At 50.9% G+C, this 16614-nt stretch overlaps 1 protein-coding gene across 2 annotated transcripts in view; it reads right to left on the bottom strand.

The window, feature by feature from the left end:
• The window catches only part of LOC143826949 (uncharacterized), a 42896-nt gene that overhangs the window by 10111 nt on the left and 16171 nt on the right, over positions 1 to 16614 (bottom strand). The window contains exons 7-11 of one of the 2 annotated variants that reach the window (XM_077315988.1): positions 4463 to 4564; positions 3994 to 4191; positions 2612 to 3168; positions 1106 to 1409; positions 70 to 286 (exon numbers count right to left, since the gene is read on the bottom strand). In XM_077315988.1, the coding sequence (XP_077172103.1) occupies positions 70 to 286; positions 1106 to 1409; positions 2612 to 3168; positions 3994 to 4191; positions 4463 to 4564 (1378 nt within the window). Of the gene's footprint in view, positions 1 to 69; positions 287 to 1105; positions 1410 to 2611; positions 3172 to 3993; positions 4192 to 4462; positions 4565 to 16614 lie in introns of both variants that reach the window. The other variant, XM_077315987.1, reaches the window with a different exon arrangement.

Here is a 16614-nt window from a genome sequence, read left to right as displayed (position 1 = left end):
GTGCAATTGTGATCCGGCAGCAACGCAGAAGCCCGGGGTGGCCTTCCGAGCCAGGAGCCCCCTCCTCACCGTTCTCCTTCGCTAGAAACCACGTGGATGGGTCCCAGGAAGCTCGGATGTCCTCGGCCGGCGCTGGAATTCAGCGTGAAAGCCACCACGTCTTCTAGGCTCTGCTCGCTCGCTAGCGGGTGGTCATGGGCTTGTGGGGCACGGCTGGTCACGGCGACAGCGTGGAACCGCTGGTGTGCAGAAAGGTCTCTCCAAAGCGAGGGCGTAACCAGCTGTTCTGGAAAGTCAAAAGGAACAGCATTATTGTTATTGTTATTGTTATCTATCTATCTATCTATCTATCTATCTATCTATCTATCTATCTATCTATCTATCTATCTATCTATCTATCTATCTATCCATCCATCCATCCATCCATCCATCCATCCATCCATCCATCCATCCATCCATCCATCCATCCATCCATCCATCCATCCATCCATCCATCCATCCATCCATCCATCCATCCATCCATCCATCCATCCATCCCTCCCTCCCTCCCTCCACCCACCCATCCCCCTGCCACTCCCGAAGCCAGCTCGTGGCACAAGTCCATAAAACCGAGTTGAACCCCCCATTAAAAGGACATGAAAATTCAATTGCCATCACAGCAAAATAGGACCGTGGCAGAAATACAAGCATGGTGGGACAGCCGAGCAGAATCGGAATCGGGGAGCCGGTTTTGTTGACGACTCAGGAGAGGACATAGGAGTTGCAAAGTCAGGGAGGGAGGAAGGCATCAACTGTTGAGAGATACGGAACTGGGACCAAGCCGTGGGCAATCCAAGGGTGTCCGTGGGTAAAACCGAGGGAGGTAAATTTCCCTCCTGCCTCTTCCAACATGCTCTATAATCCACAACCTTATCACGCTTCCAGCTGAGAGGGCCACCCTCCCGATAACCAAGGCCCAGAAGGAGAAAAGGCCTGTAAGGATACAGGGGTGGGCAAATTGTGGCTCTCTAGACATCCACAGACTACAACTCCCATGAGCCCCTGCCTGGAAAGGGGACCGGTGCCCTGTGACACCGACACAACACCCGTGCGGCCAGCCACGTACCGTGAGCCCTGCCGGGCCTGCGCTGCTGTTCGGAAAGGAGGACAAACAGGCCGTCATTCCCAAAGGTGCCCCGCAGAGGGAGGCTCACGTACGGCTTGGGATCCTGGCTGGAGAAGAACTCCAAGGAGTATCCCTTCAAGCTGGCGCCGGCCGGCCCTTTTAGCTCAATGAACCGGTACGGGACGGAGCAGTTCGCCAAGCCCACCTCGTTGATCCAGACAGAGTGGTTGCCAGCCACGTCCTCGGTGGAGTTGGAGGCGGGAGGCGGGCAGGCGTTTTCGCGGGCAGGAGTGATCACTGTGACCTAAGACACAGACAGACAGGCGTGTGTTTCGAAGAAGAGGAGGAGTTTGGTTTTATACCCCGCTTTTCTCTGCCTGTAGGAGTCTCAAAGCGGCTGACAATCGCCTTCCTTTTCCTCTCCCCACAAAAGACACCCTGGGAGGTGGGTGAGGATGGGAGGGGCTGCTCTGTGAGAACAGCTCTACCAGGGCTGTGACTAGCCCAAGCTGGCTGCACGTGGAGGAGGAGGCGGAGTTGGTTCTTAGATGCCATTTTCCTCGACCGGGAGTCTCAACAGGGCAACCCGTCTTGGGAGCATATCTGAACCATGGGATTCAATCTACTGTTAGTGCTAATGTTCCAATTAGGGAAAATGGTTATCAGTAGATGTTACTGTTTTCATTCTGCTATTATCACTTAACCATGTATTTTGATTTCCAAGTATTTTGATTTCCAAGTTCCCTGTAAACCAGGGTTAGTCAACCTGTGGTCCTCCAGATGTCCATAGACTACATTTCCCATGAGCCCCTGCCAGCAAATGCTGGCAGGGGCTCATGGGAAATGTAGTCCATGGACATCTAGAGGACCACAGGTTGACTACCCCTGCTGTAAGCCACCCTGAGCCATAAGAGGAAGGCAGTATATAAATATAAATAGAAGGAAGGAAGGAAATAGAAGGAAGGAAGGAAGGAAGGAAGGAAGGAAGGAAGGAAGGAAGGAAGGAAGGAAGGAAGGAAGGAAGGAAGGAAGGAGAAGGGAGGGAGGGAGGGAGGGAGGGAAGGAGGAAGGAAGGAAGGAAGGAAGGAAGGAAGGAAGGAACCAGATTAAGGTTTCACTGGAGGAAACCAGACTAAACACAGGGCTTTTTCAGTGGTGACCCCCTGCTACAGAACGTCCTTGCTAGTTAGGCCCGAGATCTGATTAAAGCAGTACAGCAGCATGCAGATCAATCTCTCCATCCCATTTATTATCCTGTCCTCCCTCCAAGGAATCCAGGGGAGCATACTTGGACCTCCACTCCTCCATTCCATCCTCATAACAACAACTCTGTGGCATGCTGAGAACTGAGCATGCTCCGTGCCCTTCAATGCAATGCAGTAGCCATGCAATGCAAAGGGCACTTTAAGGGGCGGGGGGAATAAGGAACGCGAGGGTCAACCAAAGGTCCTCCTGAGGGTTCCTGAAACGGGGTTTGCTCCGAGAAGCCAATTTGGTGCTCCTTACCTGGAAGCTGCCGTGGTTTCTGGGCCTGAGACTGTGACACCGGCTCAGCGATTCGTCCTGCTCGCTGTGGGAGTCATCCTCGTGCAGGACGCCTTGACCCGGAGCGAGGACCGCGAGCAGCTTCTCCGCCTGATCGGAGCCCCGGGCCTTGTACACCACGGCGTCCACCAGCCCCTCGCCAGTCAGGGCCATGTTGGTTTCGTACCTCGCCGTGGCACTGCGGTAGAGAGCCACTGCATCCACTCCGTTCTGGATAGTATTGGGGGGCAGAATGATCGAGGGCTCGGGGGTCACCCCGCCGCTGCCCACCAGGAAGTAGCCCCGGACGTCGGTACGGTGGCCCGTCAGGTTCACCACCTTGTAAGCCAGGTTGTTCTTGCCGTTGTAAAGGACTAGCCAGTAGTCGCGAAGGTCAAAGGGCGCGACTCCGGGGTAGAAGAGCTCTATGTATTCGGTGTCTTCTCGGGACCCGGGGTTGTCCGGATTCACCTCGTTGATGAGGAGCTCGTCCTGGGGGATCGGGGGCGCCGCTGTTGTTCCCGGCTTCTCCGGCGTGGCTGCTTTAAAGACCAAAATGCCAAATTTACGACAGAAGGCTTAGTCTTAGCCGCCGACGGGGGTGAGGGATTCTTAGATGCCGTTAAAGGAAGTCGATTCGTAATGCTACGGACATCATGCAGCTGGGAACTGGTTGAGGTTAGAGCAGGGGTGGCCACGCTGCGGCTCTCCGGATGTCCATGGACTACAATTACCATGAGCCCCTGCTGGCAGGGGCTCATGGTAATTGTAGTCCATGGACATCCGGAGAGCCGCAGCGTGGCCACCGTGCCTCAGAGGAAAATGGAGATGCCTCGTCCAATCACACTTTTAATTTACTTCGAGGCTCTGTCTAGGTCCCGTAAATGTTAGGGGGAGGGGGGTCCGTAAAACTTAGCGGGAGGGGGTCCGTAAATGTTAGGGGGAGGGGGGTCCGTGAACTTAGCGGGAGGGGGTCCATAAATGTTAGGGGGAGGAGGGGTCTGTAAACGTTAGGGGGAGGGGGCTGTGTGTATTTCATATCGTCCAAGTGGCACCAGTTGACCACCAGAACTCAAGAGAGACTTTAGGACGTTCTCAAAATACTGTCCTACATTGACCAGTCTCTTTGGGGTCATATACATTAGGTTCCCCATTCACCCCTTCCAACCCTTTGGCCCAAGTGGCAAGAAAGTTCTAGGCAGTCCCTAGAGCAGAGGTGGCCGAATTGTAGCTCTCCAGATGGACTCCAATGAATTCAAAAGGAAGTTCAGCTCCCAAGCTGACCCTGGATAAGTCCTGCCATTGCCTGTCCGTTATTGCTCCGCGATAAGGATCCTGCCCATCTACCAAACACCAATGATTACCCGGAGGTGTTCCTGTCACGTTGGCGTCTCTCGAACACGCTGTCGCCACTGTGCCATTCCATTCGCCAGGGCCGACCACCTCCTTGCTCTCCAGGAAGAGAGAGACATCCTGTAGCAGATGAGTGAGTTCTTCTGCCGATCTGGCCATCAGGAGAGCGGAGAACATCAAGTGTGGCCCCTGGCAAGCGACGGCAGCATCTGAGGAAGAAAGAGCGCTTTGGATAAGCAGCTGCTTTGAGTCAAACGCTGGCCTGGAACAAGCAGGGTATAAATCTTTGAATAAATAAGTGCAAGGAAAATCTTCGATCTTCGGCTGTATGTTCTCAACGCTTTCGAAAGGCCCGTTTCTCAGTAGGCTCTGGGACCACGCAAATGAGGAGCTGCAACATGCTACAGCTTAGATGCAATTTGGGCAAGAATCTGACAACGCTCTTCACTCCAGTGAAACCAAACAAAATGGCCAGCTTACCTCGGAAGTGAGCGCGGGATACTCCACAGCTGCACTGCTTATCCAGAGCTTGGGCCAAAATTGTGACTACGTTGTGTTGCATTGAGGGGTCTCGCGGGCAACCTGACGGAACAAGACATCACGAGTCAACGGCCTATGCAAGGTCATCGGCGGCTTAGGTCTGGGCCACTGGGTCCACCAGATGGATTTTTGATTAGCTGGACTGAGACCCCGGGCCTTCTCTGTGGCGGCCCCAGTTTTAGCAGATGGCTGACAGAATGTGTGCAAAAGGCATCTTTGTGACTGGTTTAAGGGCCTGCAAAACTGTGTTTTGTAGAGCTTTCCAGATCCATCTATTGGGAGCGATGATAGGTTTTAACTGAGCGTATGGGCTTGTCTAGCTTGTGCTTAGATTTATTGTACTCCCCTCGATTAATAGGAGGCTTAAAGATTTTGAAGAGGTAACTGGTTTAAAAATCAAACCAAATCAAAAATAATTCTGAAAAATATGGATAGGAAGAGTCAGAAAGGTTTAGAAGGGAAAACAGGATGTCAAATAGTTAAAACGTATAAATATTTAGGTATTAATATTGCTAGCACAAACTTGCGTTTATTCCAGGATAATTATGAGAAACTCTGGACAGAGGTTAAAAAAGATTTAAAACAATGGGAGACTCTCAATGTATCTATTATGGGTAGAATATTTTGTATTTCTTTCAGCTACAAGATGACTGCCATGAGAAGAGGTCAGCTACAAAACGGCTGCCTAGGGAAGGGGAGGAGTCAGCTACAAAATGGCTGCCTAGGGAAGGGGAGGAGTCAGCTAAAAATGAATGCCATGAGGGGAGTAGCCAACTACAAAATGTCTGCCATGAGAAGGGGAGGAGGCAACTACAAAATGGCTACTTAGGGAAGGGGAGAGGTCAGCTACAAAATGGCTGCCATGAGAAGGGGAGGAGTCAGCTACAAAATGGATGCCATGACAAGAGGTCAGCTAGAAAATGAGACGGGGAGGAATCAGCTACAAAATGGCTGCTATGGGAAGGGGAGGAATCAGCTACAAAATGGCGGCCTACGGAAGGGGAGGAGCCAGCTACAAAATGGCTGCCATGAGATGGGGAGGAGTCAGCTACAAAATAGCTGCCTAGGGAAGAGGACTAGTTTGCTACAAAATGGCTGCCATGAGAAGGGTAGGGGTCAGCTACAAAATGGCTGTCAAGGGAAGGGGAGGAACCATGTACAAAATGGCTGCAATGAGAAGGGGAGGAATCAGCTACAAAATGGCTGCTATGGGAAGGGGAGGAGTCAGCTACAAAATGACATGAGAAGAGGTCAGCTACAAAATGGCTACCTAAGGAAGGGGAGGAGTCAACTGCAAAATGGCTGCCTAGGGAAGGGGAGGGGTTTACTAAAAAATGGCTGTCATGAGAAGAGGTCAGATACAAAATGGGTGCCTACGGAAGGGGAGGAGTCAGCTACAAAATGGCTGCCTAGGGAAGGTTAGGGGTGTACTATAAAATGGCTTCCATGAGAAGAGGTCAACTACAAAATGGATGCCATGAGAAGAGGAGGTGTCAGCTACAAAATGGCTGCCATGAGAAGGGGAGGTGTCAGCTACAAAATGGCTGCCTAGGGAAGGGGAGGAGTCAGCTACAAAACGGCTACCTAAGAAAGGCGTCATCTAAAATGGCTGCCATGAGAAGGGGAGGAGTCAGCTACAAAATGGCTGCCTAGGGAAGGGGAGGAGGCAGCTACAAAATGGATGCCATGAGAAGAGGTAAGCTACAAAATGGCTGCCTAGGGAAGGGGAGGAGTCAGCTACAAAATGGCTGCCTAGGGAAGGGGAGGAGTCAGCTACAAAATGGCTGCATAGGGAAGGGGAGGAGTCTGCTACAAAATGGCTACCTAGGGAAGAGGAGGAGCCATCTACAAAATGGCTGCCATAAGGAGGGGAGGAGTCAGCTACAAAATGGCTGCCTAGGGAAGGGGAGGAGTCAGCTACAAAATGGATGCCATGAGAAGAGGTAAGCTACAAAATGGCTGCCTTGGGAAGGGGAGGTGTCAGCTGCAAAATGGCTGCCTAGGGAAGGGGAGGAGTTTACTACAAAATTACTGTAATGAGAAGAGGTCAGCTACAAAATGGCTGCCTAGGGAAGGGTAGGAGTTTACCACAAAATGGCTGCCATGAGAAGAGGTCACCTACAATATGGCTGCCTAGGGAAGGGGAGGAGTCAGCTACAAAATGGCTACCTAGGGAAGGGGAGGAGCCATCTACAAAATGGCTGCCATCAGAAGGGGAGGAGTCAGATACAAAATGGCTGCCTAGGGAAGGGGAGGAGTCAGCTACAAAATGGATGCCATGAGGAGAGGTAATCTCCAAAATGGCTGCCTAAGGAAGGAGAGGAGTCAGCTACAAAATGGATGCCATGAGGACAGGTAATCTCCAAAATGGCTGCCTAAGGAAGGGTAGGAGTTTACTACAAAATGGCTGCCATGAGAAGAGGTCACCTACAAAATGGCTGCCTAGGGAGAAGGATTAGTTTGCTACAAAATGGCTGCCTAGGTAAGGGGAGGAGTCAGCTACAAAATGGCTGCCATTATAAGAGATCAGCTACAAAATGGCTGCCTAGGTAAGGGGAGGAGTCAGCTACAAAATGGCTGCCTAGGGAAGTTTACTACAAAATGGCTGCCATGAGAAGTGGTCAGCTAGGGAAGTTTACTACAAAATGGCTGCCATGAGAAGTGGTCAGCTACAAAATGGCTGCCATAGGTATGGGAGGAGTCAGCTACAAAATGGCTGCATAGGGAAGGGGAGGAGCCATCTACAAAATGGCTGCTATGAGAAGGGGAGGAGTCAGCTACATAATGGATGCCATGAGAAGAGGTCAGCTACAAAATGGCTGCCATGGGAATGGGAGGAGTCAGCTACAAAATGGCTGTCTAGTTAAAGGGAGGAGTCAGCTACAAAATGGCTACCTAGGGAAGGGGAGGAGCCATCTACAAAATGGCTGCCATGAGAAGGGGAGGAGTCAGCTACAAAATGGCTTCTAGGGAATGGGAGGAGTCAGCTACAAAATGGCTGCCTAGGGAAGGGGAGGAGCCATCTACAAAATGGCTGCCATGAGAAGAGGAGGAATCAGCTACAAAATGGCTGCCTAGGGAATGGGAGGAGTCAGCTACAGAATGGCTGCCAATAGAAGGGGAGGAGTCAGCTACAAAATGGCTGCCTAGGTAAGTGGAGGAGTTAGCTACAAAATAGCTGCCTAGGGAAGGGGAGGAGTCAGCTACAAAATGGCTGCCATGAGAAGGGGAGGAGTCAGCTACCTATTGGCTGCTTAGGTAATGGGAGGAGTCAGCTACAAAATGGCTGCCTAGGGAATGAGAGGAGTCAGCTACAAAATGGCTGCCATTATAAGAGATCAGCTACAAAATGGCTGCCTAGGTAAGGGGAGGAGTCAGCTACAAAATGGCTGCCTAGGTAAGGGGAGGAGTCAGCTACAAAATGGCTGCCTAGGGAAGTTTACTACAAAATGGCTGCCATGAGAAGTGGTCAGCTACAAAATGGCTGCCATAGGTATGGGAGGAGTCAGCTACAAAATGGCTGCCTAGGGAAGGGGAGGAGTCAGCTACAAAATGGCTGCCATTATAAGAGATCAGCTACAAAATGGCTGCCTAGGTAAGGGGAGGAGTCAGCTACAAAATGGCTGCCTAGGTAAGGGGAGGAGTCAGCTACAAAATGGCTGCCTAGGGAAGTTTACTACAAAATGGCTGCCATGAGAAGTGGTCAGCTACAAAATGGCTGCCATAGGTATGGGAGGAGTCAGCTACAAAATGGCTGCCTAGGGAAGGGGAGGAGCTATCTACAAAATGGCTGCTATGAGAAGGGGAGGAGTCAGCTACATAATGGATGCCATGAGAAGAGGTCAGCTACAAAATGGCTGCCATGGGAATGGGAGGAGTCAGCTACAAAATGGCTGCCTAGGAAAAGGGAGGAGTCAGCTACAAAATGGCTACCTAGGGAAGGGGAGGAGCCATCTACAAAATAGCTGCCATGAGAAGGGGATGAGTCAGCTACAAAATGGCTGCCTAGGGAATGGGAGGAGTCAGCTACAAAATGGCTGCCTAGGGAAGGGGAGGAGCCATCTACAAAATGGCTGCCATGAGAAGAGGAGGAATCAGCTACAAAATGGCTGCCTAGGGAATGGGAGGAGTCAGCTACAGAATGGCTGCCAATAGAAGGGGAGGAGTCAGCTACAAAATGGCTGCCTAGGGAAGTTTACTACAAAATGGCTGCCATGAGAAGTGGTCAGCTACAAAATGGCTGCCATAGGTATGGGAGGAGTCAGCTACAAAATGGCTGCCTAGGGAAGGGGAGGAGCCATCTACAAAATGGCTGCTATGAGAAGGGGAGGAGTCAGCTACATAATGGATGCCATGAGAAGAGGTCAGCTACAAAATGGCTGCCATGGGAATGGGAGGAGTCAGCTACAAAATGGCTGCCTAGGAAAAGGGAGGAGTCAGCTACAAAATGGCTACCTAGGGAAGGGGAGGAGCCATCTACAAAATGGCTGCTATGAGAAGGGGAGGAGTCAGCTACATAATGGATGCCATGAGAAGAGGTCAGCTACAAAATGGATGCCATGGGAATGGGAGGAGTCAGCTACAAAATGGCTGCCTAGGAAAAGGGAGGAGTCAGCTACAAAATGGCTACCTAGGGAAGGGGAGGAGCCATCTACAAAATGGCTGCCATGAGAAGGGGAGGAGTCAGCTACAAAATGGCTGCCTAGGGAATGGGAGGAGTCAGCTACAAAATGGCTGCCTAGGGAAGGGGAGGAGCCATCTACAAAATGGCTGCCATGAGAAGAGGAGGAATCAGCTACAAAATGGCTGCCTAGGGAATGGGAGGAGTCAGCTACAGAATGGCTGCCAATAGAAGGGGAGGAGTCAGCTACAAAATGGCTGCCTAGGTAAGTGGAGGAGTTAGCTACAAAATGGCTGCCTAGGGAAGGGGAGGAGTCAGCTACAAAATGGCTGCCATTATAAGAGATCAGCTACCTATTGGCTGCCTAGGTAAGGGGAGGAGTCAGCTACAAAATGGCTGCCTAGGTAAGGGGAGGAGTCAGCTACAAAATGGCTGCCTAGGGAAGTTTACTACAAAATGGCTGCCATGAGAAGTGGTCAGCTACAAAATGGCTGCAATATGTATGGGAGGAGTCAGCTACAAAATGGCTGCCTAGGGAAGGGGAGGAGCCATCTACAAAATGGCTGCTATGAGAAGGGGAGGAGTCAGCTACATAATGGATGCCATGAGAAGAGGTCAGCTACAAAATGGCTGCCATGGGAATGGGAGGAGTCAGCTACAAAATGGCTGCCTAGGAAAAGGGAGGAGTCAGCTACAAAATGGCTACCTAGGGAAGGGGAGGAGCCATCTACAAAATGGCTGCCATGAGAAGGGGAGGAGTCAGCTACAAAATGGCTTCTAGGGAATGGGAGGAGTCAGCTACAAAATGGCTGCCAAGGGAAGGGGAGGAGCCATCTACAAAATAGCTGCCATAAGGAGGGGAGGAGTCAGCTACAAAATGGCAGCCTAGGGAAGGGGAGGAGTCACCTACAAAATGGATGCCATGAGAAGAGGTAAGCTACAAAATGGCTGCCTTGGGAAGGGGAGGTGTCAGCTGCAAAATGGCTGCCTAGGGAAGGGGAGGAGTCAGCTACAAAACGGCTACCTAAGAAAGGCGTCATCTAAAATGGCTGCCATGAGAAGGGGAGGAGTCAGCTACAAAATGGCTGCCTAGGGAAGGGGAGGAGTCAGCTACAAAATGGATGCCATGAGAAGAGGTAAGCTACAAAATGGCTGCCTTGGGAAGGGGAGGTGTCAGCTGCAAAATGGCTGCCTAGGGAAGGGGAGGAGTTTACTACAAAATTACTGTAATGAGAAGAGGTCACCTACAATATGGCTGCCTAGGGAAGGGGAGGAGTCAGCTACAAAATGGCTACCTAGGGAAGGGGAGGAGCCATCTACAAAATGGCTGCCATCAGAAGGGGAGGAGTCAGATACAAAATGGCTGCCTAGGGAAGGGGAGGAGTCAGCTACAAAATGGATGCCATGAGGAGAGGTAATCTCCAAAATGGCTGCCTAAGGAAGGAGAGGAGTCAGCTACAAAATGGATGCCATGAGGACAGGTAATCTCCAAAATGGCTGCCTAAGGAAGGGTAGGAGTTTACTACAAAATGGCTGCCATGAGAAGAGGTCACCTACAAAATGGCTGCCTAGGGAGAAGGATTAGTTTGCTACAAAATGGCTGCCTAAAGAAGGGGAGGAGTCAGCTACAAAATGGCTGCCATTATAAGAGATCAGCTACAAAATGGCTGCCTAGGTAAGGGGAGGAGTCAGCTACAAAATGGCTGCCTAGGTAAGGGGAGGAGTCAGCTACAAAATGGCTGCCTAGGGAAGTTTACTACAAAATGGCTGCCATGAGAAGTGGTCAGCTAGGGAAGTTTACTACAAAATGGCTGCCATGAGAAGTGGTCAGCTACAAAATGGCTGCCATAGGTATGGGAGGAGTCAGCTACAAAATGGCTGCATAGGGAAGGGGAGGAGCCATCTACAAAATGGCTGCTATGAAAAGGGGAGGAGTCAGCTACATAATGGATGCCATGAGAAGAGGTCAGCTACAAAATGGCTGCCATGGGAATGGGAGGAGTCAGCTACAAAATGGCTGTCTAGTTAAAGGGAGGAGTCAGCTACAAAATGGCTACCTAGGGAAGGGGAGGAGCCATCTACAAAATGGCTGCCATGAGAAGGGGAGGAGTCAGCTACAAAATGGCTTCTAGGGAATGGGAGGAGTCAGCTACAAAATGGCTGCCTAGGGAAGGGGAGGAGCCATCTACAAAATGGCTGCCATGAGAAGAGGAGGAATCAGCTACAAAATGGCTGCCTAGGGAATGGGAGGAGTCAGCTACAGAATGGCTGCCAATAGAAGGGGAGGAGTCAGCTACAAAATGGCTGCCTAGGTAAGTGGAGGAGTTAGCTACAAAATGGCTGCCTAGGGAAGGGGAGGAGTCAGCTACAAAATGGCTGCCATGAGAAGGGGAGGAGTCAGCTACCTATTGGCTGCTTAGGTAATGGGAGGAGTCAGCTACAAAATGGCTGCCTAGGGAATGAGAGGAGTCAGCTACAAAATGGCTGCCATTATAAGAGATCAGCTACAAAATGGCTGCCTAGGTAAGGGGAGGAGTCAGCTACAAAATGGCTGCCTAGGTAAGGGGAGGAGTCAGCTACAAAATGGCTGCCTAGGGAAGTTTACTACAAAATGGCTGCCATGAGAAGTGGTCAGCTACAAAATGGCTGCCATAGGTATGGGAGGAGTCAGCTACAAAATGGCTGCCTAGGGAAGGGGAGGAGTCAGCTACAAAATGGCTGCCATTATAAGAGATCAGCTACAAAATGGCTGCCTAGGTAAGGGGAGGAGTCAGCTACAAAATGGCTGCCTAGGTAAGGGGAGGAGTCAGCTACAAAATGGCTGCCTAGGGAAGTTTACTACAAAATGGCTGCCATGAGAAGTGGTCAGCTACAAAATGGCTGCCATAGGTATGGGAGGAGTCAGCTACAAAATGGCTGCCTAGGGAAGGGGAGGAGCTATCTACAAAATGGCTGCTATGAGAAGGGGAGGAGTCAGCTACATAATGGATGCCATGAGAAGAGGTCAGCTACAAAATGGCTGCCATGGGAATGGGAGGAGTCAGCTACAAAATGGCTGCCTAGGAAAAGGGAGGAGTCAGCTACAAAATGGCTACCTAGGGAAGGGGAGGAGCCATCTACAAAATAGCTGCCATGAGAAGGGGATGAGTCAGCTACAAAATGGCTGCCTAGGGAATGGGAGGAGTCAGCTACAAAATGGCTGCCTAGGGAAGGGGAGGAGCCATCTACAAAATGGCTGCCATGAGAAGAGGAGGAATCAGCTACAAAATGGCTGCCTAGGGAATGGGAGGAGTCAGCTACAGAATGGCTGCCAATAGAAGGGGAGGAGTCAGCTACAAAATGGCTGCCTAGGGAAGTTTACTACAAAATGGCTGCCATGAGAAGTGGTCAGCTACAAAATGGCTGCCATAGGTATGGGAGGAGTCAGCTACAAAATGGCTGCCTAGGGAAGGGGAGGAGCCATCTACAAAATGGCTGCGATGAGAAGGGGAGGAGTCAGCTACATAATGGATGCCATGAGAAGAGGTCAGCTACAAAATGGCTGCCATGGGAATGGGAGGAGTCAGCTACAAAATGGCTGCCTAGGAAAAGGGAGGAGTCAGCTACAAAATGGCTACCTAGGGAAGGGGAGGAGCCATCTACAAAATGGCTGCTATGAGAAGGGGAGGAGTCAGCTACATAATGGATGCCATGAGAAGAGGTCAGCTACAAAATGGCTGCCATGGGAATGGGAGGAGTCAGCTACAAAATGGCTGCCTAGGAAAAGGGAGGAGTCAGCTACAAAATGGCTACCTAGGGAAGGGGAGGAGCCATCTACAAAATGGCTGCCATGAGAAGGGGAGGAGTCAGCTACAAAATGGCTGCCTAGGGAATGGGAGGAGTCAGCTACAAAATGGCTGCCTAGGGAAGGGGAGGAGCCATCTACAAAATGGCTGCCATGAGAAGAGGAGGAATCAGCTACAAAATGGCTGCCTAGGGAATGGGAGGAGTCAGCTACAGAATGGCTGCCAATAGAAGGGGAGGAGTCAGCTACAAAATGGCTGCCTAGGTAAGTGGAGGAGTTAGCTACAAAATGGCTGCCTAGGTAAGGGGAGGAGTCAGCTACAAAATGGCTGCCTAGGGAAGTTTACTACAAAATGGCTGCCATGAGAAGTGGTCAGCTACAAAATGGCTGCCATAGGTATGGGAGGAGTCAGCTACAAAATGGCTGCCTAGGGAAGGGGAGGAGCCATCTACAAAATGGCTGCTATGAGAAGGGGAGGAGTCAGCTACATAATGGATGCCATGAGAAGAGGTCAGCTACAAAATGGCTGCCATGGGAATGGGAGGAGTCAGCTACAAAATGGCTGCCTAGGAAAAGGGAGGAGTCAGCTACAAAATGGCTACCTAGGGAAGGGGAGGAGCCATCTACAAAATGGCTGCCATGAGAAGGGGAGGAGTCAGCTACAAAATGGCTTCTAGGGAATGGGAGGAGTCAGCTACAAAATGGCTGCCAAGGGAAGGGGAGGAGCCATCTACAAAATAGCTGCCATAAGGAGGGGAGGAGTCAGCTACAAAATGGCAGCCTAGGGAAGGGGAGGAGTCACCTACAAAATGGATGCCATGAGAAGAGGTAAGCTACAAAATGGCTGCCTTGGGAAGGGGAGGTGTCAGCTGCAAAATGGCTGCCTAGGGAAGGGGAGGAGTTTACTACAAAATGACTTTAATGAGAAGAGGTCAGCTACAAAATGGCTGCCTAGGGAAGGGTAGGAGTTTACTACAAAATGGCTGCCATGAGAAGAGGTCACCTACAATATGGCTGCCTAGGGAAGGGGAGGAGTCAGCTACAAAATGGCTACCTAGGGAAGGGGAGGAGCCATCTACAAAATGGCTGCCATCAGAAGGGGAGGAGTCAGCTACCTATTGGCTGCTTAGGTAATGGGAGGAGTCAGCTACAAAATGGCAGCCTAGGGAAGGGGAGGAGTCACCTACAAAATGGCTGCCTAGGGAAGTTTACTACAAAATGGCTGCCATGAGAAGTGGTCAGCTACAAAATGGCTGCCATAGGTATGGGAGGAGTCAGCTACAAAATGGCTGCCTAGGGAAGGGGAGGAGTCAGCTACAAAATGGCTGCCATTATAAGAGATCAGCTACAAAATGGCTGCCTAGGTAAGGGGAGGAGTCAGCTACAAAATGGCTGCCTAGGTAAGGGGAGGAGTCAGCTACAAAATGGCTGCCTAGGGAAGTTTACTACAAAATGGCTGCCATGAGAAGTGGTCAGCTACAAAATGGCTGCCATAGGTATGGGAGGAGTCAGCTACAAAATGGCTGCCTAGGGAAGGGGAGGAGCTATCTACAAAATGGCTGCTATGAGAAGGGGAGGAGTCAGCTACATAATGGATGCCATGAGAAGAGGTCAGCTACAAAATGGCTGCCATGGGAATGGGAGGAGTCAGCTACAAAATGGCTGCCTAGGAAAAGGGAGGAGTCAGCTACAAAATGGCTACCTAGGGAAGGGGAGGAGCCATCTACAAAATAGCTGCCATGAGAAGGGGATGAGTCAGCTACAAAATGGCTGCCTAGGGAATGGGAGGAGTCAGCTACAAAATGGCTGCCTAGGGAAGGGGAGGAGCCATCTACAAAATGGCTGCCATGAGAAGAGGAGGAATCAGCTACAAAATGGCTGCCTAGGGAATGGGAGGAGTCAGCTACAGAATGGCTGCCAATAGAAGGGGAGGAGTCAGCTACAAAATGGCTGCCTAGGGAAGTTTACTACAAAATGGCTGCCATGAGAAGTGGTCAGCTACAAAATGGCTGCCATAGGTATGGGAGGAGTCAGCTACAAAATGGCTGCCTAGGGAAGGGGAGGAGCCATCTACAAAATGGCTGCGATGAGAAGGGGAGGAGTCAGCTACATAATGGATGCCATGAGAAGAGGTCAGCTACAAAATGGCTGCCATGGGAATGGGAGGAGTCAGCTACAAAATGGCTGCCTAGGAAAAGGGAGGAGTCAGCTACAAAATGGCTACCTAGGGAAGGGGAGGAGCCATCTACAAAATGGCTGCTATGAGAAGGGGAGGAGTCAGCTACATAATGGATGCCATGAGAAGAGGTCAGCTACAAAATGGCTGCCATGGGAATGGGAGGAGTCAGCTACAAAATGGCTGCCTAGGAAAAGGGAGGAGTCAGCTACAAAATGGCTACCTAGGGAAGGGGAGGAGCCATCTACAAAATGGCTGCCATGAGAAGGGGAGGAGTCAGCTACAAAATGGCTGCCTAGGGAATGGGAGGAGTCAGCTACAAAATGGCTGCCTAGGGAAGGGGAGGAGCCATCTACAAAATGGCTGCCATGAGAAGAGGAGGAATCAGCTACAAAATGGCTGCCTAGGGAATGGGAGGAGTCAGCTACAGAATGGCTGCCAATAGAAGGGGAGGAGTCAGCTACAAAATGGCTGCCTAGGTAAGTGGAGGAGTTAGCTACAAAATGGCTGCCTAGGGAAGGGGAGGAGTCAGCTACAAAATGGCTGCCATTATAAGAGATCAGCTACCTATTGGCTGCCTAGGTAAGGGGAGGAGTCAGCTACAAAATGGCTGCCTAGGTAAGGGGAGGAGTCAGCTACAAAATGGCTGCCTAGGGAAGTTTACTACAAAATGGCTGCCATGAGAAGTGGTCAGCTACAAAATGGCTGCCATAGGTATGGGAGGAGTCAGCTACAAAATGGCTGCCTAGGGAAGGGGAGGAGCCATCTACAAAATGGCTGCTATGAGAAGGGGAGGAGTCAGCTACATAATGGATGCCATGAGAAGAGGTCAGCTACAAAATGGCTGCCATGGGAATGGGAGGAGTCAGCTACAAAATGGCTGCCTAGGAAAAGGGAGGAGTCAGCTACAAAATGGCTACCTAGGGAAGGGGAGGAGCCATCTACAAAATGGCTGCCATGAGAAGGGGAGGAGTCAGCTACAAAATGGCTTCTAGGGAATGGGAGGAGTCAGCTACAAAATGGCTGCCAAGGGAAGGGGAGGAGCCATCTACAAAATAGCTGCCATAAGGAGGGGAGGAGTCAGCTACAAAATGGCAGCCTAGGGAAGGGGAGGAGTCACCTACAAAATGGATGCCATGAGAAGAGGTAAGCTACAAAATGGCTGCCTTGGGAAGGGGAGGTGTCAGCTGCAAAATGGCTGCCTAGGGAAGGGGAGGAGTTTACTACAAAATGACTGTAATGAGAAGAGGTCAGCTACAAAATGGCTGCCTAGGGAAGGGTAGGAGTTTACTACAAAATGGCTGCCATGAGAAGAGGTCACCTACAATATGGCTGCCTAGGGAAGGGGAGGAGTCAGCTACAAAATGGCTACCTAGGGAAGGGGAGGAGCCATCTACAAAATGGCTGCCATCAGAAGGGGAGGAGTCAGCTACCTATTGGCTGCTTAGGTAATGGGAGGAGTCAGCTACAAAATGGCAGCCTAGGGAAGGGGAGGAGTCACCTACAAAATG

The sequence above is a fragment of the Paroedura picta genome, chromosome 17, assembly GCF_049243985.1.
Source record: "Paroedura picta isolate Pp20150507F chromosome 17, Ppicta_v3.0, whole genome shotgun sequence".
Classification (NCBI taxonomy): domain Eukaryota; kingdom Metazoa; phylum Chordata; class Lepidosauria; order Squamata; family Gekkonidae; genus Paroedura; species Paroedura picta.
Note: the sequence above shows the minus strand (reverse complement) of the source record. Positions and strands in the feature narration are given on the sequence as shown.